The 22,595-nt window shown below is 39.2% G+C and overlaps 1 protein-coding gene across 1 annotated transcript in view; it reads right to left on the minus strand.

Moving 5' to 3' along the window:
- The window catches only part of MORC1 (MORC family CW-type zinc finger 1), a 201,072-nt gene that overhangs the window by 43,004 nt on the left and 135,473 nt on the right, over window positions 1–22,595 (minus strand). The window contains exon 20 of the mRNA XM_027867998.1: window positions 20,892–20,996. Coding sequence (XP_027723799.1) covers window positions 20,892–20,996 — 105 coding nt within the window. The remainder of the gene's footprint in view (window positions 1–20,891; window positions 20,997–22,595) is intronic.

A 22,595-nucleotide genomic window follows, 5' to 3' on the forward strand; every position in this document is an offset into this window, starting at 1 on the left:
AGAAGTTGTCAGACAGATAGACAGGGACCTAACAGGGTCCTTTACAAAGACCCAGAGAGGAGAGAGTATCCGGGAGCAGAGGTGGTCAACCACGTTGAATCCTGGAGAGAGTTCAAGAATGATGAGAACTAAGAAAAGGTCATTAGATTAGTCAATTAAGAGATCCATAGGTGTAACTTTGGAGAGAGTAATTCAAGCCAGTAATAAGTTAAGGAGCAAGAATGCAAGGGGTCCAGGAGTGAAAGAAGAGCAAGTCTTCTGATGTCTCCTTTTGGCATGGAGGTAATCTTGACTTCAGAAAGGTCATCCCAGCCCAACAGTGCTTCTACCACCTGAGGACCAACACATCTAAGTGTGGAAAGGCTCAGCACCAAGAAGGCTGACAGGAGGCAATAGATTATTTTGGCCACAGTAATCCACAGCAGCTCATGAAAACATTCCACTAAAGACCAGAGTGGGCTGAAAAAATTCTTAGAAAGAGTTCCTACACTGATTAAACCATGGATCTTTTGAAGTGTTGTGATGTAAATAATTTACTATAGGCAAATACATTGTCTCCCCTTATTAGGATATGAGCTCTTTGAAAGCAGGGACTAGGATTGTTTTTTTTAATTTGTATCCTTAACATTTAGCAGAGTGTTTTGCACACAGTAAGAGCTTAATAAAAAGCTTTTTCATTTATTCATTCATCTAAAGTAGTATGCCAAAAAAAAGATGGAAGAGGGAGGGAAGAGATGGAAGAAAGAATGGACATGAAGATGTAGAGAGATAGAGGGCCTAGAGAAAGACAAATATAATGGCAGACAAATAATGCAGAATGGGCATATCCATCTTTAATCTATGCAAATTACTTTGATGAATGCTTATTTCTTTGATTTAAGGACAAGGTGGAATTCTTTGAATAGACTGATTCAGAAGGAGGGTAAGTAGAAGGGGTAGGAAGACTTTCTCAACAGTCTCAAGGTGGCTGTATGTCATCTGTCTCTAGTCTACAAAGCTAAAGGGAGGAGGAGAGAGAATGAAAGCGAAAGGGCATTTCTATAGGAACACTGATTTAGAGCTGGACACCTTAGAGTTCATCTAGTTCAATCTCTTTATTTTACAGAGAAGGAACCTGAGCCTCAGAAAGGTTAAGTGTCTGTGGTTGGATCCAAACCCAGGTCTTTGGGACTCCATTCACTTTGGTGCTCTATTCACCATACCACTCTGTCTCACTGAGATAAATAAGAAAGACTGATAGAGACAGGTGTAGATAAAGTGAAAATTCTTACTCTGTTCTTAGATCTTGTAAGTTGCCTGGGGCCCAGACAGTACCTTTCTCCATCTTGCTGTTGGGTAGTTTAGCTCTTGGCTTTTCCTTCTCCTACTTCTCACAAACTGGTCTTCTAATATCCTATTTCTCCAGGCCTAGAAAACCTAATAAACTAGCTTGGCATTACCTTTACTCCCCAAGATAAGAAATATGTATTTTAATAGCAGGGTCTGGAGACAATACATTGGCAAGAAGTGGGTTAGCTGGACCAAGCAGGGGCTAAACCACTAACTGGCTGTATTGTCAGTGGTAGTTGATCAAAACAACTGAAAACAAGAAAATGGAAAGTTGTAGCTGGAATAATAGACTTTTGAACTGTTTCTGAACTACCATTTAAAATACATGTATTTCCTTTGTACTATGAACTTTCAGCTAAAGATTTTTTAACCCAATTTTTAAGCTGCATGGATTACATCCAAGTACATTATATGAGACTATGAAGTTTTAAGCCTTTAAAAGAATTATTTAATACTCTCAGTTATAAACCACTTTGTTATAATCCATGAGGATCCTAATCAGGATGTTTTGCTTTGGTGAGACTCCCTGAGGAAGAAAATGGACAAGGACTAAATTATCCAAGATTAAAGAGTGACAGAACTCCCAGCAGGGAGCCTTTGTGGTTAGTGCTGTTAACACAGTCTCATGGAATTGTTACTATTTTTATTTTTTGCATGTCTGTATCTAATTCTTGGCCCAAATTTCTGTCTTCCAGAGGGCTGCTTCTATCAGAATCTGATAGGCTTCTTACACAAAACTTTGCTTTGCCTACTGAATGTGGAAAGTTGCTTTCTTTTCTTTATGCTGAAAAGAACCAGAAAAGCCTTTGAAATATTCTGGATGAACAATCTGCAGCCTTCAGATATCCTCTTTCTAATAACACGATGTAAACATCTTACTTAATCCTTTGCTGCCCTCTGATAGAATCAAGTTATGACTCTGTGGGTCTGTACAGCTTTCAAAGAGAAAGTAACGTGATGGTATATAAAGTATTCTTTGAGATAGATTCTTTTTTTCTTCAGCCTCACACTCAAGATTCAGTCATTTTCTCTTCCATGCTGTTTTGGCTCTGTCTTTCCTGGTACTTCACTTAACGTATCCAAAGGATAAAGCCTCACACTCACTGAATGAGATTGTGGTTAAGTTTCAACAAGCAGTTCATGACTCCTTAATTAAAATTATGTTAACAAAAAACAGGGTTGGATTTGCCAGTTCTCCAAGGAAGTCAATGGATAAGTAGAATACTGCTTGCTTAATTTTGTAAGGTATACATTTAAGAGGATAAATAATTCATATATAAACTGGGGACAGAGAAAATAGAAAAGCTTAAGCATGAATAATTCTTAGATATTTTGACTGCTCTTAAGTAAATCTAAAACCTAGAAAAGAATATACTATTCACAAGGATTTGGAGTCAAAATACCCGAGTTTAAACCCCAACTCTGCAAATTATTAGCTATGTAATAACCTTGGAAAAATCATTTAACTTCTCTGATTCATTTCCTCATTTGCAAAAGTGACAAGATTTTGCGAGATGTCCTCTAAGGTTCTTTCTAGCTCTAAATTTACAATCTTATAATTGATAAAGTATGCATGTATCTCCTGGGAAACTGGGGCCCTTTGGGTAAACCAAGAGCATGGGAACAAAGTCATCCCAATGAATTATTAGGGGTTGCAAGTACTTTGGGCTAGGAAGGGAAGAGATTAATAGCATATTCCTTCTCAACTCTTCATTTTGGTCACAATCTTCTTCTTGCCTGAAAAGGTCTCCTTGCTTCCTATAACTGATCTAAATTGTAACTACTCTTCCAGGTCCATCCATGTCTAAATGCTTCTACCATGCTACTATAGTCCACAGTGATTTTTCCCTTGTGTAAGGAAAGTTGCTAGTATAGTCACTACGTATAATCTGTACAGCACTGCCGAGGAAAACAGCAAGAAACATCAGAGAGAAAATAAATTTATAGAAATCTTGGTGAGAGACCCAACTAAGCCAAATCAACACAAGAGTATGTATAGATGAAATGGGAATTATGATGAATGGAAGGGAAAGAGAAATGATCTGTTATTTGTTAATGGGGGCTTAACAACAATTTTTTTCTCCAGCAACAACAGCAGTGGTGCCATATCTGGATTTTAACATCACAGTCCTGGATGTGCTGCAGGAGAAAGTAGAAACAGTACAAAAGAAAACAAAGATGGGAAGATTAGCAAGACCTTATACAGAGAAGGAAGTGGAATAATTCTGAAGGCCTGAGGTATTGATTTTCAAAGAATATAAAAGAAGGGAGGATACTAAAGGCTTGAAAAAATCTCAGACTAAAGAAAAAGCCTACCAAAAGAGTATCAATAACAACGACCTATATGTCTACTTTCATATCTCCACAAAATCTTTCTAAGAATAATTTACACATCAATCATAGATATCCTCATTGAAAGTATAAGAAGAGGACAGTCATTAACAATCTGTAGTAGTTCATATATATATATATATAGCCATACAAGTGAATGAAAGGTATAGTGAGAGCTCACTGTGTTTGTTTGCTGACTATATATTAAAAAAAAAAGGAAAAAAAAGATTCTCTTCAGTAGAAAAAAAAAACAAACCCACTAACAAAGTGTCTTCTATGCATATATCTAAGCCATACAAGATACCATGAAAATGTAACAACAAAGATATCTTTGAGATTGCTCAGATTATTAACATGAAGCTATTAACTGAAGTACAGCTAGGCCATTGGAGTAAGGAAGAACTGAGTTTGAATCTTGTCTTCTTGGCCAAGTCATTTAACCTCTATCTAACTCAGTTTCCTCATCTGTAAGATGAGGATAATAAAAACACTTGCCTCATCAGGATCAACTGAGATAATATGCATAAAGTACTTTTACAACCTTTAAGTGGTATTTAAATGTTAACTATTACTATATATAATATATAAACATTGGTTATTACTATTATCAGGTGAGGCATAAAACCAGGATATATATGATCACTAAACACATTTTCCACCATCAGGAGAACGTTCATTGGAGAGTCCAAATGGAAGAGGGATTCCCTATAAATGGTGAAGTCTTCCAGATGCTCTTGTTTGCAAATGACATTGCACTGACTGCATCAAGTCTCATAACTCCACAAAGTCTTTTAAATGATATTCATAATTTCTCAAAAGAGTTTGGTCTAACCATTTACACAGGGAAATGCCACTGGATCAAAAATACCCATTATCCAGATGATGAAATGTAATTAGGTAACTCATAAACTCATAAGGCTCATCCATCAGCGCATGTATACAAATATACACACATATATATGTATTTACATATAAAATATATGAACACAGACACACATGTATGTAAACATATATATACATCAGGTACTGTGAAGGGACAATGAGCTAGTACTAGAACTGAATAGGAGTAGATTAGGTTAGATGTCAAACTCAAATAGAAATGGGGTCCATTAAACCATACATAAGAATCCCCGTGGGCCTCATACTGACTTAGAAAACCACATTATCAACGTTGTATTTTTATTTACTTTGTTAAATATTTCTCAATTACATTTTAATCTGCTTTGGGTCATACTGGAGGTGTTGCAGGCCACAATGCAGGCCATGGGTCCTGTGTTTAACATTTCTAGGCCTTTGAGGAATTGTATAGTGTTTTCAGTGACCCCAAATTTCTCCCAGAAACAAAGGTCCATCTTTTTAAACTATTAGTAGCCTTCTAGTAATGTTTATAGATATCAGTTATGGAATACCAGTCTCCAAAGAATTGAAGTTGTAGATCAAAGGATAATGGAGAGGTACATGGTAAGTATAGGAGGCTGTAACATGTTATTAATGAGGATTTTGCAGAAGAGAAGTGGTATAAAGTAGGTCATTATTAAGATGTATGGCAGAAAAGGAGGTGAGCCAGTCCCATAGTGAGGATGAGAGATAACAGATGGGCAGTCTTCATATTTCAATGGTATCCACACAATGACAATAGATCTAGAAGGCATCCAGTGCATTTATAAGATAATGTGAACAACTTGCATAGGTTGAGAAGCACAGTTATGGGTACCTAGTACTGTGGGCATTCAACAAACATTTGTGGATTTATTAGTTATTATCTATCTGCACAACGATACTCAATTTTACACAGTCTCTACTCTTAGTAGCTGGTCATGTCTTGTTTTCATTTTCTATAAATTAAAAACAATCCATTAAGTGTCTCCCATGTGGAAGGCACTGGGTTAGGTGCTGAAGTTACAAAGCAATCCCTACCCAGGGAATAGTGTGGTAGAGCTGATTCACAGGCATCCAGGTATTGTGGAGAGAGTGCTGGCTTTAGAGTGAGAGGACCTGAGTTCAAATCTTCACTCTGTCTTACTACTTTGTAACTCTAGTCACACAGTCATTGATTTAAAGCTGGATCCTAGATTTGGAAGCCATACAGTCCAAGCCCCTCATTTTACAATAGAACTGAGGCCCTGAGATTCTAAGTGATTTGCTCAGTCACAGAGCTATTAAGTGTTGGAGGCGGGACTGGGACCTGGGTCTTCTGGACTCCAAGTCAGCATAATTGATCTACTTTGCCATACTCCTATAAGTCATTTAATCTAAGACTCAGTTTCCTCATCTGTAAAAAAGAGGCATCAGAATAAATGACTAGACTCAAAGGTCCTTCCATCTCTCGATCTATGAACACCTGCTGGCTTGTTGGCACAGTAAATGGAAGCAGCTAGGTGTGTTACAAGAGCCCTTGGGGCAGCGGTGCCAGGTTCAGCTCTGGCTGAAGCTGTAGCAGTGGGCCTGGGTCTCCCCCATGAGCCTGTGAGCCCCTTGAGAGCGGGGATTGTTTTGGGGTCTTTTTTGGCCTTTATATGTTAAGCACTTACTGCAGTGCCTGGTACACAGTAGGCACTTCATAAATGTTTGCTGACTGATGGTGAAACAATCCTCGCCTCTTGGGGAATCCGAGTGCTAATGGGGCATGTTTAGAAAGCAGCCACAGTGATGGCATCAGCAGGAGAAACTGAGTGTGAAATTGCCTGCTTCTAAAACCAAAGCAATTTTAAAAACTTGAAATTACGTTGCAGAAATACCAATTCAGGTCTTTTCACATGCTGACTCTTATTAGTCATACCAAGTCAGGAACATAGTATAGTTAATACTTCAGGAATTAGAGTACAATTATCCAGGACCACTCACTCTTCTCTCTTGCTAGTGTTTTGGTCATTTCATTGAAAATTGCTGCACTTTTTGGGGGGGATTCTGATCAATATAGAGTGATATTGGGGGAAAAAGGGAAGGGAGAGAGAGAGGAGGAGAAAATGATGAGTTGGAGGGGAGAGAGAGAGATTCAGACAGAGAGGGACAGAGACAGAGATACAGAGACAGAGAGACCAGAGACAGAGAGAGAAGAGGGAGGGAGGGGAGAGGGACAGAAGAGGCAGGAGGAAGAGGAGAAGGAGAAGAGAGAGAAGGGAGAGGGAGAGAGAGAGGGGGAGAGAGGGAGAGAGAGAGGCAAAGAGAGAGACAGACAGAGGAAAGAGAGAAAAAGAGACAGAGAGAGACAGAGACAGAGGAGGGAGGAGAGAGGGAGAGAAGAATAGAAAAGAGGCAGGAGGAAGAGGAGGAGGAGAGAAAGAGAGAGACAGAGACTGAAAGAGAGAAGGACAGAGACACAGAGGCAGACACAGAGACAGAAAGACAGGAAAGGGAGGGAGGGGAGAGGGACAGAAGAGGCAGGAGGAAGAGGAGGAGGAGAAGGAGGGACGAGAGACAGGGAGATAGAGATAGAGAGAGAGGTAGAGAAAAGCAGAGAGAGTAAGAGAGACCCTCAAACATTATTTTGAGAAGGAGCCAGCTTTTTCTGTGCTCTGGCATTCATTTAATGCTCAAGCTTCATACTTTCTTGCTCATGTAGGTAATCATCATTTGAAACTTTTAAAAAAAATTATGGCTCACACTGGTTGGGCTGTTAGAGCCTTGATAGGGTCTATTTGTCTGACTGTGTACACACAACCTTAGTCCTGTTGCCAAAAGCAGTTTGCTTTCATCTCTATCCTCTTTAGCTTAACTCTGCATAAACTCCCTAATGATCTCAAATTCTACTTTCTGGTCCACATCCCATCTCTTCTGAGTTCCTTCTGTCTTTGAAAAAACATCAATAATCACATTACTGGCCCCATGGAGTTAATGAGGAGGCTATAACTTTTCAGCCTTATTGTATGACCCCTTCACTTCCACAGCCTTGGCTGAGCTCAGGTGGATGGACAAAAGGGATAATTAGGTCAGGATGGTGCACAGGTAAACAGAAGCTTAGTATTCTACTTGAAAACAATGGCTCCAAGATGGTGCTGTGGGTTGTTGGGTTTATTTTTATAAGGCCTTATCATTCACAAAGTGTTTTCTTCACATCAACCTTGTGAGTTAGGTAGTAGGCCCCCAAATGCATCTGTCAGTAGTAATTTGCTCATTTTTTTGAGGCCTTGGCATTAGGTTGCTGAAAATGTGTTTGTGAAAATGTCTATAGGCAAGGAAAATAATTCAATTCAATTCAATTCAACAGGCATTTATAACACATCTGCTAGGTGCCAGCCATTGCAGTAGGTAGGCACTGGGGACATAAATCCAAAAACTAAAACATTTTCTTACCTCAAGCAAAGGAGTGGTAGGGGACACCATACAGAATAAATGAAATAAAAAGCAATGGTGGGGGAGGGTGATAAAAACTAGGAGGAAGACCAGGAAAGGCTTTGTGTAGAAGGTGGCATATGATCTGGGTCTTGAATGAAGTTAGGGATTTTAAGAAATGAATGGGAAAAAAAAACCATTTACTAAGGATTCACTATTTGCCAGGCACTATGCTAACTAAGCACTGGAAATACAACAATAAATCGCCATAATCTAGGCCCTCAAGGGGCTTACATTCTAATATTCCAACATGTCTTCTAAAAGGTAGAGGTGAAGAGGAAGAAAATTCCAGCATGGGAGGAAGTCTGGTCAAAAGCATTGAGATGGAAGAAGAAATGGTATGTAAGGGGACCATGAAATAGGTCAATTTGGCTAGAATGTGGTGAGAGGGAGCAATGTGAGATAAATCTTAAAAGATGAAATCCAGATCATAAAAGATTTTAGGTGTCAAACAGAAGTGTTTATAATTTTATCCTAGAGGCAAGCTTCCTGAGCAGAGGAATGATATAGTCAACCCTAAAGGCTTTTATCTGCCATTGAACAAATAAAGAATCCCACAAAACAAAGAGGTCTAAAGTCAACCCAATTAAAAACAAAAACATAAACATAAATGTTGGATCACCACTGGTTTTTAAGTCAAGAGCCCTGTCTTGAAGATATCAATGAACACACAGTAGGAATTTGTTCACTGCCAGAGCAATCTGATCTGCTACCCAACAAGCCCAGTAACTCAAAGGGTATATACAATACAAAAAAAGAAGAAATATCAGCGAGCTGGAAGAGATGGCAAAGGCTCCTCCATAACCATCAGAAAGATGTTGTAAAATTCCAATTTTAAACCTCCTTTCCACCAAGATGAATGAATGCATGTGCAATGAAAAATAGTACATTTATCACTCTGACTTGGATCTTCGTGTGCGTGACATATGAGGCAACCATTCTTGCCAACTTTTCTAATTTATTGTCGGGCTGTTGATTTCATCCCCCTAGCCTCTCTAAGCTGTGAAGCTCTTTTCTTCAAGTTAATCATTCACTTTCACCACCATCTGCTGCCATTTGGCTACCAAATTTTAGGGACAGCCAGCTTTCTGGGCAGTTTTTCCCCCTCAAAAAAATAACTTACTAGGTTGATGGCTGTTCCTTGCTCCTTCTCTGGTATACCTCTTACTGCCTTGACAGCTTTTTTCTTAAATTCTGTAGCCTCCTTTTCATGGTTCTTTAAGGCATGATGTGGGTAAGTAACCAGGTTGTACCATCTTTGGGGAGCACTCATAGCACCCAACCTATTTCCAATTCTGGAATAGATAGTGCTCAAACACTAAATTGTTGCCTGAGGCAAGGTTTAACAGCCACATTATTAAATTCCAGTAAACAGGAGTTTGTAATCCAAAGGGTGACAGACCCTTAATTACAGGCCTACTACCGAGTACTGCTCTGACAAGAGTAGAGGCTATAAAACAGAAATATAATGGCCTTTACCCTGTCAGTGGCAGGAATATCTGTTAAGGTATTGTGAAAGGAAGAAAGCCTAAGGCTTATAGTCAGAGGATTAAACATTTAGAGGTAGAAGGGACCTTAGAAGCTATTGAGTGTAACCCCCTTACTTTAGAGAAGAGAAAACTAAGGATCAGAGTTACTTGTCCATGGTCACATTGTGTTTGCCTCCTGACTCTAAGTATAGACATGGATCCAAAATAGCAGTGATGAAATTTAAAGGTAGGCTTAGAAATGCTGTATCCCTCAATGGAAGCTTTAAACTTTGTAAGGGCAGACAGTGGTTCAGTGGAGGGCAGGCCTGCACAACCTGCGGCCCTTGGGTCACCTGAAATCCTTTGGTGGGCGGCAGGTTGTGCAGGCCTGGTGTAGAGAGTGCTAGGCCCAGAGTCAGGAAGAACTAAGTTAAAATCTGACCTCAGACATTACTAGCTTTGTGACCCAGGGCAAGTCACTTAACCTTTTTCTTCCTCAGTTTCCTCAATTAAATGGGAATAACAATAGCTCCTATTTCACAGGGCTGCGGTGAAAATCAAATGAGATAATATTTGTGAAGTGCTTGGCACAGTGCCTAGCACAAAGTAGGTGCTTAATAAATGCTTACTCCTTTCCTCCCTACTTCTCCTGCCCCTTAAGAGTAGAGGTCTCCCCCAATTCATCAGTTAAATTGGCCATGACACCTAGTAGGTCCTCAGTATTCATTCAATTAAGTAGGGATAGGGACTGAGCAGTGACTTCTTTGGTATTGGGAAAACTCAGGTATGGAAACTCTCTTTACTAATGCAAGTCATCATTTTTTTCTGCAATTAATAGTTTCAGAGTGTTGCCTGGGGCACTGAGAAAATAAGTGATTTAACCAGGGTCACACAGACAGTGGTTAAAGGTGGGCCTTGAGACTAAATTCTGGTTTTGAAGCTGGCTCTGTGTGTTGTACTATGCCATATTTCCTCTGGACTAAATTAAATGATTTGACAAGTTAAGAAGATGTTTTAAAGCCCCTAGTATGTGCTAGGCATTGACATACAAAGGTGAAAAATGACAGTTTCTGCCCTCAAAGAGCTTACAGTCTACTAGGACAGATCTAATAGCTAGTGGTAAAGATGATATAGTGCCAAGGTTGGAATTAGGAAGATTCATCTTTCTGAGTTCAAATCTGGTCTCAGACACTCACTAGCTATGTGACTCTGGTCAAGTCACTTAACTTTGCCACAGTTTCTTCATCTGTAAAATGAGCTGGAGAAGGAAAAAGCAAATCATTCCAGTATCTGGGCCAAGAAAACACCAATGGGGTCATGAAAAGTAGGACACAAGTGAACCACCACAATAAAACAACAAACATTTATACAAATAAATATGGCTCAAGACAGAATATTACTGGGCAAAAGAAAGATACAAAGTGCTCTAAAATTTGCAATAGAGTATTTATCTTTCCAGGAATCAGTCCTCCAAGCCCCTTGGGGAAGGTTATCCACAAATGATGCCTCCAATTCCTTTCCTCTCACTCTCTTAACTCTCTGTAATTTGACTTCTGACTTCATTATTCCACTAAACTTGCTCAAGCAATGATCTCTTAACTGCCAAATCCAATGGTCTTTTAACAATCCTCATCCTTCCTGAATTTTCTTCATCCGCTGACAGTACTGATCAATCTTTCCTCCTCCTCTATGCCCTCTTCTCTCTGGGTTTTCATGACACAGTTCTTTCATGGTTTTCTTCCTGCCTCTCTGACCACTCCTTCTCAATCACCTTGACTTCATCCAGGTTGTCCTTGCTAACCATGTGTGTCTCCCATGGCTCTGGGCTCTGTCCTCTTCTTTTTTGTTTTGTTTGGTGATTTCATCAGCTCTTATGGATTCAGTTATCTTTATGCGGACATTTCTCAGAATTATTTGTACAGCCCTAACCTCTCTGTACATAGATCCAGATTCATATGTCTAGCTGCCTACTGAACATATTGAATTGGATATCTTGTAGACATCTTACATTCAGCATGCTCAATACTGAACTCAACATCTTTCTCACATAATCCTCCCCTCTTCCTTTCTTATTGTTGTTGAAAGCAATATCACCTTTACAATCACCCATGCTCACAGCCATGGCGTCATACTTGACTCCTTACTCTTTCTTGTATGTCCAGTTGTTTTTCAGTCATTTCTGACTCTTTTTTTTAATTTATTTTTTTTATTTTTAGTTTTCAACATTTACTTCCACAAGATTTTGAGTTCCAAATTTTTACCCCATCTCGCCCCTCCCCCCACCCCAAGATGGCATGCATTCTGAATACCCCTTTCCCTAGTCTGCTTTCCCTGCTATCTCTCCCCACCTTCCCCTTCTATTTTCCTGTAGGGCAGCATAGATTTCTGTACCCCATTTCCTGTATTTCTTATTTCCCAGTTGCATGTGAAAACATTTTTTTAAACATGTGTTTTTTTAAACTTTGGGTTCCAAATTTTCTCCCTTCCTCCCTCCCCACCCACCGTCATTGAAAAGGCAAGCAACTCAATATAGGCTATACTTGTGCAGTTACGCAAAACACTTCCATAGTAGACATGCTGTGAATAACTAACTCTATTTCCCTTAATCCTATCCCACCCCTCCATTTATTCTATTCTTTGTTTTGACCCTGTCCCTCCTCAGAAGTATTTGCTTCTGATTATCCCCTTTCCCAAACTGCCCTCTTCTCTATCATCCCCCTACTCTCTTGTCCCCTTCCCCTCCTATTTTCCTGTAGGGTAAGACAGATTTCCATACCCAATTGAGTGTGTATGTTATTCCCTCCTTAAGTCAAATCCTATGAGAATAAGATTCACTCATTCCCTCTCACCTTCCCCCGTTTCCCCTCCACTGTAAGAGCCTTTTCTTTTCTGTCTTTTTTGTGAGATAATTTACCCCGTTCTACCTTTCCCTTTCTCCTTCTCCTAGTATAATCCTCTCTCACCCCTTAATTTTATTCTCCAGATATGACCCTTTCATCTTCAACTCATCCTGTGCCCTCTATCTATCTATCTATCTATCTACATACATATAATTTTTTCCCTCCAACTACCCTAATACTGACAAAGGTCTCATGAGTTACAAATATCATCTTTCCATGTAGGAATGTAAAGAGTGCAAGTTAATAAATCCCTTATGATTTCTCTTTCCTGTTTACCTCTTCATGTTCCACTTGAGTCTTGTATTGGTAAGTCAGATTTTCTATTCAGCTCTGGTCTTTTCATCAAGAATGCTTGAAAGTCCTCTATTTCACTGACCATTTTTCCCCTGAAGAATTATACTCAGTTTTGCTGGGTACATGATTCTTGGTTGTAATCCTATCTCCTTTGCCCTCTGGAATATTATATTCCATGGCCTGTGGTCCCTTAATGTAGAAGCTGTTAAATCTTGTGTTATCCTGATTGTGTTTCCATAATACTTGAATTGTTTCTTTCAGGCTGCTTGTAATATTTTCTCCTTGACCTGGGAGCTCTGGAATTTGGCTACAATATTCCTAGGAGTTTTCCTTTGGGGATCTGGACCTCTTTTGCCATTTGGGTTAGGCTATTTTTTAAGGTGTTATTTTCTTCAGTATTTCTTTGGGTCTCCTTTAGCAAGCTGTTAACTTGCTTTTCACGATTTTCTGGCATCACTCTCATTTCTCTTCCCAGTTTTTCCTCTACTTCTCTTACTTGCTTCTCAAAATCCCTTTTGAGCTCTTCCGAGGCCTGGGACTGATTCATATTTTTCTTGGAAGTTTTGGATGTAGGTGCTTTGAGTTTGTTTTCTTCTTCTGGTTGTATGTTTTGATCTTCTTTGTCACCAAAGTAAGATGAAATAGTCTGACTCTTTTTGTGCTGCTTGCTCATGATCCCAACCAATTACTTGAGTTTTAAACTCTTTGTTAAGGTAAGAGTCTGTTTCCAATGTGGAGAATGTACTGTCCCAAGCTTTGGGGGTTTGTACAGCTGTTTTCAGAGATACTTCTAGGAACCTGAAAAGTGTCAGTTCTTCCAAGGTGCTATGATGAGGGGTGAGGTGTTTCCTCTCCACCACCACAACAAGTTCCACCCCACCAGCACTCCTCCTCGCCCCAGGAATGCCCCTCAGAACTGTGACCCAGATCCAAGCACCCGTAAAGCAAGAGATTCCTGCCTCAGCCCTGGCAAAGAGATCCTTGCAATCCCCCTCTGATCAGCCACTGGATTCCCCCTCAGTCTGTGGGCTGGAAGCTCAGAAGCCAGCTGCTGCCCTCGAGGCAGCTGAGATCTAGCTTCTTTTCTCACTGCAGTAACAGACTTTTCCCACTGACCTTCTAAGTTGTCTTTGGAGTTTGTGGGTTGAGAAGTCTGGAGACACCACAGCTGCCTGCGATTCAGTCCTCTGAGGCCTGCTCTAGGGTCATTGTGGCCTGTGCGCCCACGCCAAACTGTGCTCCTCTCTCAGCCCAGCGTGATAGGCCTTTCCGATCAGCCATTCAGGTTGTCTTGGGCTGGAAATTTGTTTTACTATGTTTTTTTGTGGGTTCTGCTGCTTTAGAATTTGTTTAGAGCCATTTTTTGTAGGTATTTGGAGGGGTTTGGGGGAGAGCTCTAGCAAGTCACTGCTTTCCCTCCGCCATCTTGGCTCCGCCCCCCATCTCTGACTCTTCATGAACCATTTGGAGTTTTCTTGGCAGAGATACTGGAGTGGTTTGCCATTTCCTTCTTCAGCTCATTTTACAGATGAAGAAACTGAGGCAAACAGGGTGAAGTGACTTGTCCTGTCAAACAGCTAGGAAGGGTCTGAGGTCAGATTTGAATTCAGGAAGATGTCTTCCTGACTCTAGGCCTTGTACTTTATCAACTGTACCACCTAGGCATATCCAATTAGTTGTCAAGTTCAATCATATCTACCTTCATAATATCTTTCATATACCCCCCCCTTCATAACCTGTCCCCTTATCTATCTTTTGGTCTTCTTACAATTTATTATTGCCCACATACTCAAGGATCCTTGACACTGGCCTCCACACAAGACATTCCCACTCCAAATATTTTCATTGACTGCACCACATGCCTGGGACTCTCTCCTTCCTTACCTCTATTTCCTGGCTTCCTGCAAGTCTTAGCTAAAATTCCACCTTCTACAAAAAGCCTTTCCCAGTTCTCCTTAATATCCGTACCTTTTCTCTGAGATATTATCTCCAATTTATCTTGTATATGTATGTATGTATATCTGTACCTATGTCTGTCTGTCTATCTATATCTGTACATAGTTGTTTACCTGTTGTCTTTCCCATTAGACTGTGACCTCCTGGAAGGCAGGGTTTTTTTCCCCTTCCTGTTCAAAACCAGACCTTCATGTCATTACTTTGCCATTTTCTGTGTACTGTCCCCTCTTGTAGTTCACCTTAATGTGTTATTTCCCCCCAAAAGACTATAAGCTCTTTGAGGACAAGGACTGTCTTGCTCACTTGTTTTTTATATCCAGTACTTAATATAATGCCTGGCACATGGTAAGCACTTAAATGCTTTTTCATTCATTTACTCTTTTCAAACTAAGGGTTATCAGCTTTCTTGGGAGAAGCTGCATCTGAGCTAGACCTTAGAAATGGCTCTCAACTGGTGAAGACAAGTAGGGATATTATTCCAGGCAACTTGTGGGAATGTCCAGGAGGAAGGAGAGTTCAAGATGCAATGCAGTCACAATTGTCCAAAGGGAAGAAGAGATCTACAAACACTTGGAATGGTGGCTATAGTTGAAGCAGTAAATCTGAGTCAAATGGAACATGGAAAGTTAGACCTTACTGCTTCAGACTCAGGTGCCTGAAGTCAGAAGGAAGTAGAACCAAAGTTTTCAGATTTGAAAGTAAGATAGTAGACAGCATGGGATAAGCACAAGATGGCAGACTCAAGCTTAGGTAATCTGGATCGAGTGACCTTTTCTAGTCTGAAGAGTAAGATCAGGGGTCTGAATGCCAGAGACAAAAGGGAGAAATATTAAAGGAAAGAACAGGACCCATGTTATTTGCATCAGGGATAGTACACAGTGGGGAGAAAAGGACTTCCTAGAAGGCAAAAGCAAGGAAACACCAGCAGTACAATGCTGTACATAGAGGTGATTCATAAATGTTTATTGAACTTAATTTCTATTTTACTGAATCTTAAGTAGAGCAATGCATCTGGATTCTAGGAGCCTGAAAAGATGATGGAGGTAACTTCCAAGAGGTACTGTGAGCCACAGGCTTGCCTGAAGCGAAGGATGTAAGCCTGGAGGCCAAGAAAGGTTTTCACTCCTAAAACAATATGGAGAACTAACAGAAGTGAGCTCAGTTTAGGGTTACAGACAATAAAAGATGAATTTTTATTTTCATTTTTTTCTTCCTTGGGGAGTTAAAGAAAATTCATTTTAAAAAATTTTGAAATTAACAAAAAACAAAGTAGGAAAGAAAAAGAGAATTGAATATAAAACTGTGAAACTATTATGTACAGCTTGCTTTTAAAAATTATACATTATAAACTATAAAGTTATAAATTCAACATGTTACTTTCAAAGCTTCTTCGTCTTTCTCTGAATCTCCTCCTGTTCTTCTATGCATTTTAAAAATGCTTCAATGACTTTCTTTTGTTTCTTGTTTTCTTTCTTTTTTGTCAAAACTATTGCTAGCTCCCCTCTGTACAAAGACCGATTTAAAAGAGCAAATGGGCATAAGTTGTTTCTTGCATTAATGCATTGTTGGTATGAATTGGAAGGATTATTGTAGAAAACATTTTAAGAATTGTACCCAAAAAATCACTAAATGTGGATATGTTTCTACAAAATGATACCATTTTATTTTTGGTCTACACCCGTGAATTCACTGGTGTGAAAAGAATAGTGCCATCTACAAGAGTCTTACCAGGGACACAGAGTAATCAAGTGTCTTGCCCCAGGTCACACAGATAGTATGTTAATAGAGGTGAGACTTAAGAAAATCTGTCTAAAGCTGGCTTTCTATGCACTATGCCATGCTGTCTCTCAGTGGTATTACTAGTAAGCCTATACCCAAGGAGGTTAAAGACAAGAGGGAGTCATCTTGTAGACACTGAACACATTTATAACAGATGTAGCAAAAAACTGGGAACAAAAATGGGGTTCATCAATTGGGCAATGTCAAAAAAAAAACTCTGGCGGAATGGAATGCATAGAATATTATTCCATAAAAATAACATTTATGAAAAATTCAGAAACACTGGGGAATATTTTTATGAACCGATGCAGAACAAAGCAAGCACAACCAAGGGTATAAGTTACACGTGGACAATGATGCAAAGGCAAACACCACTGCAAGATATTTGGACACAGATTGATTAGATGACCTAACTGGACTCCAGAGGACTGACAGTCAAATGTACCTCCCTCCTTTTGTTTAAGCCTGAAACAAGGCATACATTGTCAAACATGCTCAGTGTATTGATTTGCTCTGCTTAACTACGCTTGTTATCTCAAGGGAGAGTTCTACAGTGGGGGCTGGGGGACAGTCACTGGGAAATCATGTGTATGTGCATGCGTGCATGCATGCGTGTGTGTGTGTGTGTGTACTACTGGAAGGAGTAGCTGGGTCCCCAAGTCTCAGATCTGAGGAATAGCTATACTCTTTATCTCACAGAGTTGCTGTGAGGAAGGCATTTTATAAACCTTAAAGGGTTTAAAGTGATTTTCCTTGGCTGCGTATCTGACCATGTGACTCCCCATCAGCTTCCTTTCATTATTCTCCAGGATTAAATATAAATTTATATATAAATATAAAAAAAAATTATCTGTATGGCTGCCAAAGCCCTTGGCAATATGATCCCAACTGACCTTTCTTGCCTCACTGGACAATACTCTCTCTCTTGGGTTCTTTGAGATCCAGTCAAATTGACCTTTTCTGATTTTCCTTCACAGATAATATTAGCCATCCTCTGGGTCTGGAATGCACTTTCTCTAGAGGCAGGTAGGTGGTACAGTGAAGAGAGTGCTGGGCCTGGAGTCAGTAAGACCTAAATTCAAATTTGGCCTCAGACACTCAGTTTCCTTAACTATAAAATGAGGATAACAATAAGTACCTACATCACAGGGTCATTTTGAGGATCATATGAGATAACATTTGTAAAGCACTTAGCACAATGCCTGTCACAAAGTAGGTGCTATATAAATGCTTATTCACTTCACCTCTCCTATCCCCACCTCTATCTCTTCTCTTCCTTCAAGAAGACCCAGTTCAGGTTTTACCTTCTATATAAGAACTTTTCCGATATCCTCTCTAGCTGGTAGTGCCCTCCATCCCAAATTACCTTGTATTTAATGACTCTGTATTACTCTGTGAATAGTTATGGAACACCTTGTACATGTATAAATTTGTCTTTTCCATTTAAATGTTAATTTCTTGCAAGTAAAGATTGTTTCACTCTTTTTATGTTTAGACTCCCCAGAGCCCGACACAATGACTAGCACCTAGTAGGAGCTTAACAAATGCTTGTTGATTGATTGATAGATAAATATAAATTATTATCCAAAAGTTAGAAAAAAGTAATCAGGCTAAGGGGTCACTTTGGCCATATGTATAATTCAAGATCAAGTGCTGGTGCGCAAAGTTAGACAGAATCATTGCTGTGCCAGTCAATAAGGGTGTGAAAAAATGATGAAAAGACATTTTGAAGAAAGAGAAGTCATGTGATCATGTTGCAGATAAAGAAGGATAGTCACAGACTTGGTGTCTACAAGGTCCCAAAGGGGAGTGATGAGGGCACAGTGGAAATAATTTAGAATATGTTGAAAGAGATTAAAAAAATCTTTGTAAAAACTTTACTTTCCTGACAGTTCCTTAATCTCTTCAATATGTCTGAAGTAGAAGCTGAATCTCTAGGAGGAAGCTTACATAAAGCCAAACACCATTTCAGGTCTGAGCACATGAGTATCATTAGTGACAGGGCTCTTGAAAATTGATGGCCTGTGCTAGACAAAAGGCCACACACAAAGCAAAGCCAAAAATTCAACATCATCAAACAGGATCTGAGAGAAAGAGCAGTTGGCTACTGAGGGCAAAGAAATCTGGCATCAATGATTACTAGAGAAAAATGGAAGTTTATAAAGCTAGAAGATTGCCCTCAGTTCCTGGGGCATCAAGGATAATAAGAGTAGCAATGAAGGAAACATCTGAAGATAATGGGAAAAAATTCTCATCAATACAAAGTCAGAGCCAAGAGGCACAGGTAGATAGTTCAATCAAGAAGAGAAGAAATAAACTTTTCTTGTTGGCCAAACTTGTACAAGGATGGCATACTTATGGAACACCTTGTTTATGTGTATACTTGTCTTTTCCATTTGAATTGTAGCTTCTTGTAAGGACTGTTTCATTCTTTTTATATGTAGCCTCATCATTTTTTCAGAAAAAAAATTTGACCAGGTGGCTGACCTAATTTAAAATGGTCTTGCAAACATGCAAAGAAATTCGTGCCATGATTATTTCCCTTCATATAGTGCTAACTCAGAATTTTTTTAAAGTTTAATTTTCATAAGATATTGGAAGACCCTTTTCAGCAAGGGGTATAATGGTTAAGAGGAAATGCAGAGGGTAAATACTGTTAAGTCTTTTTTTTTTTTTTAACTGAAAATGAAAAAAAGAAGCAATTACTTCTAACTGGAATTTCTTGCAGTGAAAGCCAAGAGTCAAAGTGTGACTTTGGATACTGTGTATCTATCTAAATTAATTAGAGACCATTAGTCTAAAAAACAGACTGAATGGCAGGATTTCAGGGACATAAATTGTATTATAATGAAAAAAGGGCAAGTGCTTAAAAATAGAGGCAATTTTAATACAATAAGCTGGGCGAATGAATACCACATCTGAGATCCACTGAATACACATAGCTGCGAGAGGTGTCAAAGCAACATCTGAATAATCTAAAGGGGTGGTTTGCAACTTTATGCCTTGCATCCCTTTCGACCGATACAGTGATATAATGGAGAAGAAGCAGGTTTTGGAGCTAGGCAGACCTGGGTTCAAGCCCCCACCTCTCACACATACTATCTGGGTAACATTAGGCAATTTTTTCCAATTCTCAGGGCTCTGAGCAATTTTCTAAGCCTATAGCCAATAGGCTGAGGCAGTTTTCTCACCTGAGAATTTCCTATACCAATGCAGTCAACAGGTTCAGACATTACATCCATCCTGTCCATTTTGACACTTGAATACATGGAGTTCCTTTCAAATATGGGAGTATCTAGGCTTCCTTCGGCATGGTTCAGATTGATTTTTTTTTTTTAGTGTCAAGATATTTTAATGGATGATCCTCTTCTTTTCTTTCTCCCATTTACAAATCACTTTCTTACATTTCTACCTTTACACAGAGTTTTTCTTCAAGTCTCTAATCCCTAAAATCTGACTCCAAACCGTGAGTCTTATGACAATGATTTCTTTCTGAGGATACTTGGATTAGTCTAAAACCATAAGACAATATACAGCATATGGATTCTGCAATTTGTAGAAGGCTAAAAATCCCTTTTCTTTATTATTTTCTTATGAAGTCAGCATTCATTATCTTTAAGGTGGTACACTGAATCATGCAATTATTTAAAGAAACATTCATCACAACTTGCCAAGATTTGCATATTTTCAATGAAATGTTATTTTCTTGGTATTCATTTTGAAGCAGGGTTTAATTCAGCAACTTGGAATGGGTAAGCATTAATGGAACAGATAATGATCACCCAAGTACACTGGAAAGCCATTACTTATGACTGTTTTAAGTCACATACCCCTTTTATCACTTTCATCCTAAGATTTATAATGGAATAAGCACTGGATTGAGTAAGGAAAACTGGATCCTGGCTTTCTAGTTGTATCTCTTCCACTGAATTTTCGACCTCAGTTTTCTCAGATATAAAAGAAAGGGAGAATACCATAGGTTGACTTGGGAGATAGGGGGTTCCCTCTCATTGGACATCATCAAGCAGGAGTTGGATGACTACTTGGGTGTGCTGCAGTTATGGTTCAGTCATGTCCAGCTCTTTGTGACCCCATTTGGGGTTTTGTTGGCAAAGATACTAGAGTGGTTTGCCATTTCTTTCTCCAGATCATTTTACAGATGAGGGAACTGAGGCAATCAGGGTGAAGTGACTTATCCAGGGTCACATAGTTAGTAAATGTCTGAGGCCAGATTCGAACTCAGGAAGATGAGTCTTCTTGACTCTAGCCTGGGAGCTCTATTCACTGTACCACCTAAATGCCCATGTGTTGCAGTAGGGCCCTCTTTTTTCTGTCTGCGTTTAGATAAATGGCTGATAAGATCCCTATTAATGTAAAAATTCTGGGACAGTTACTGACCTCTAAGGGATCCTCTAAATTAAAGACTTTATGTTATCCTCAAACTCACATGGAATAGTTTTCAGGGTGCCATTTAATTGGCAAAAAGAAACATTTCACTTACCATAATTAAATCTGGGTCACTGCTGCTATCTTCATCTTCAATTATAATTTTAGAGTCTTCCACAAAACCCTGATGGGGCTTCCTTTCTGCTTCCCAAGAAGATACCTACAAAATACATTAAGACAAATATGAAAGAATTTTTCTCTTTCGTGTTTTTTCCCCTATGGCACAGACACCTATTACATAGCTGTCAAATGACTCATTTATTTCTTCATTCAGCAAGTATGTATTGTGTGCCTCTCATGTATATGATATTCAAGGTACTGTACTAGATGTAAAGAAGGATAATCTAGTCCTCGCCCTTAAGGAACTCAAAATCTTGTTGGAGTGACAAGATATAACTACATAAAAAAGTTAAGTAACACTACAGGATGATACTACATGAGTTGTCTAATGGCAGTACGTGATAAAGTATAAAATGAGTGGCATGGAAAAGCACTATGATGAGTAAGGTCACCTTTCAATTTTAGCATCTAATGGAAAAAAGTATGGGACATGAAGCCAGGAGAGACCTGTGTTTGAATTTCATCTATAAAATTTAGTAGCTTTGTGAATATGAACAAGGCATATACCTTTCCTCAGACTCAGGCTCCTCATCTGTAAAACAGATGTAATAATACTTGCGGCACCTACCTCATGGATGGTTGTTAGGATAAAAAAAGTATGTAAAGCACTTTGAAAGCCTTAAAGTGCAATATAAATATCATTTGTGATGATGATGATGATGATGATGGTGGTAGATAGTGGATTGACCAAGGAAACCATGGTGAAAGCAGGATTTGAGCCTTGAAAGGAGGCAAGATGAAAAGAAACAGAACAGAAGAGGACATTTCAGGCAGGGAGAATAATTAAGCAAAGGTATGGAGGTAGGAATGAACCAGAATATGGGGGGGTGGTAAACAGGTAGTAACTGCAACCAGGAGTCTGGATGTCATGGAGTAGAGAGAGGTGGATGAGGATGAAGTAGAGGAGGAAGAGAAAAAAAGGGGGAAACGAGGAAGAGGAAGGGAAGAAAAGAAGGAAACAGAAGAGAAGAAGGAAGAAGAAGAAAAGGAAGAGAAGGAGAGGAAAAGGAGGAAGTAGAGGAGAGAGGAAGGAAGAGAGCTAACATTTACACAGTGCTTTAAGATTATAAAGCACTTCACATACAATATTTCATTTTTTTCTCATAACAACCTTGTGAGGATAGAGCTATTATTATCCCGGTTTTACGGATGAGGAAACAGAGCCCGAGAGAAGTTCAGGATCATACAGCCAGTACTGAAGACTATATTTGAGTTCAGGTCTTCTTGACCTCTGCTCATCACACCTAAGGAGTAAGAACTTGGTCCTCTTATAGCCTGAGAAACTGCTGAAGCTTTCTGAGCAGAGTGACATGAAAAGACATTGTTTTAGTAAGACTAATTGATTAAGTTAATTTCTTAAAGTGCATAATACAGGATTTATATTAGACTTTTAGAATTCACTGTACAACTTTCTTAGAGCATATATGCTTTTCTATTACAATAATCACTTATGTTAATGTAACACTTTGAAGTTTACAAATCACATTCTTTACAATAACCTTGTGATGTAGGTTGTGCAAATATTATTATCTTCATTTGACAGTTGAGAAAAATGAGATTCAGAGAAATGAGATGATTTGCCCATGGTCACACAGTTAGTAAATGTTAGAGCAAGTATTCAAACCAAGGTGTTCGAGGG

Source organism: Vombatus ursinus, unplaced genomic scaffold (assembly GCF_900497805.2).
Source record: "Vombatus ursinus unplaced genomic scaffold, bare-nosed wombat genome assembly UNPS02001419.1, whole genome shotgun sequence".
NCBI lineage: Eukaryota > Metazoa > Chordata > Mammalia > Diprotodontia > Vombatidae > Vombatus > Vombatus ursinus.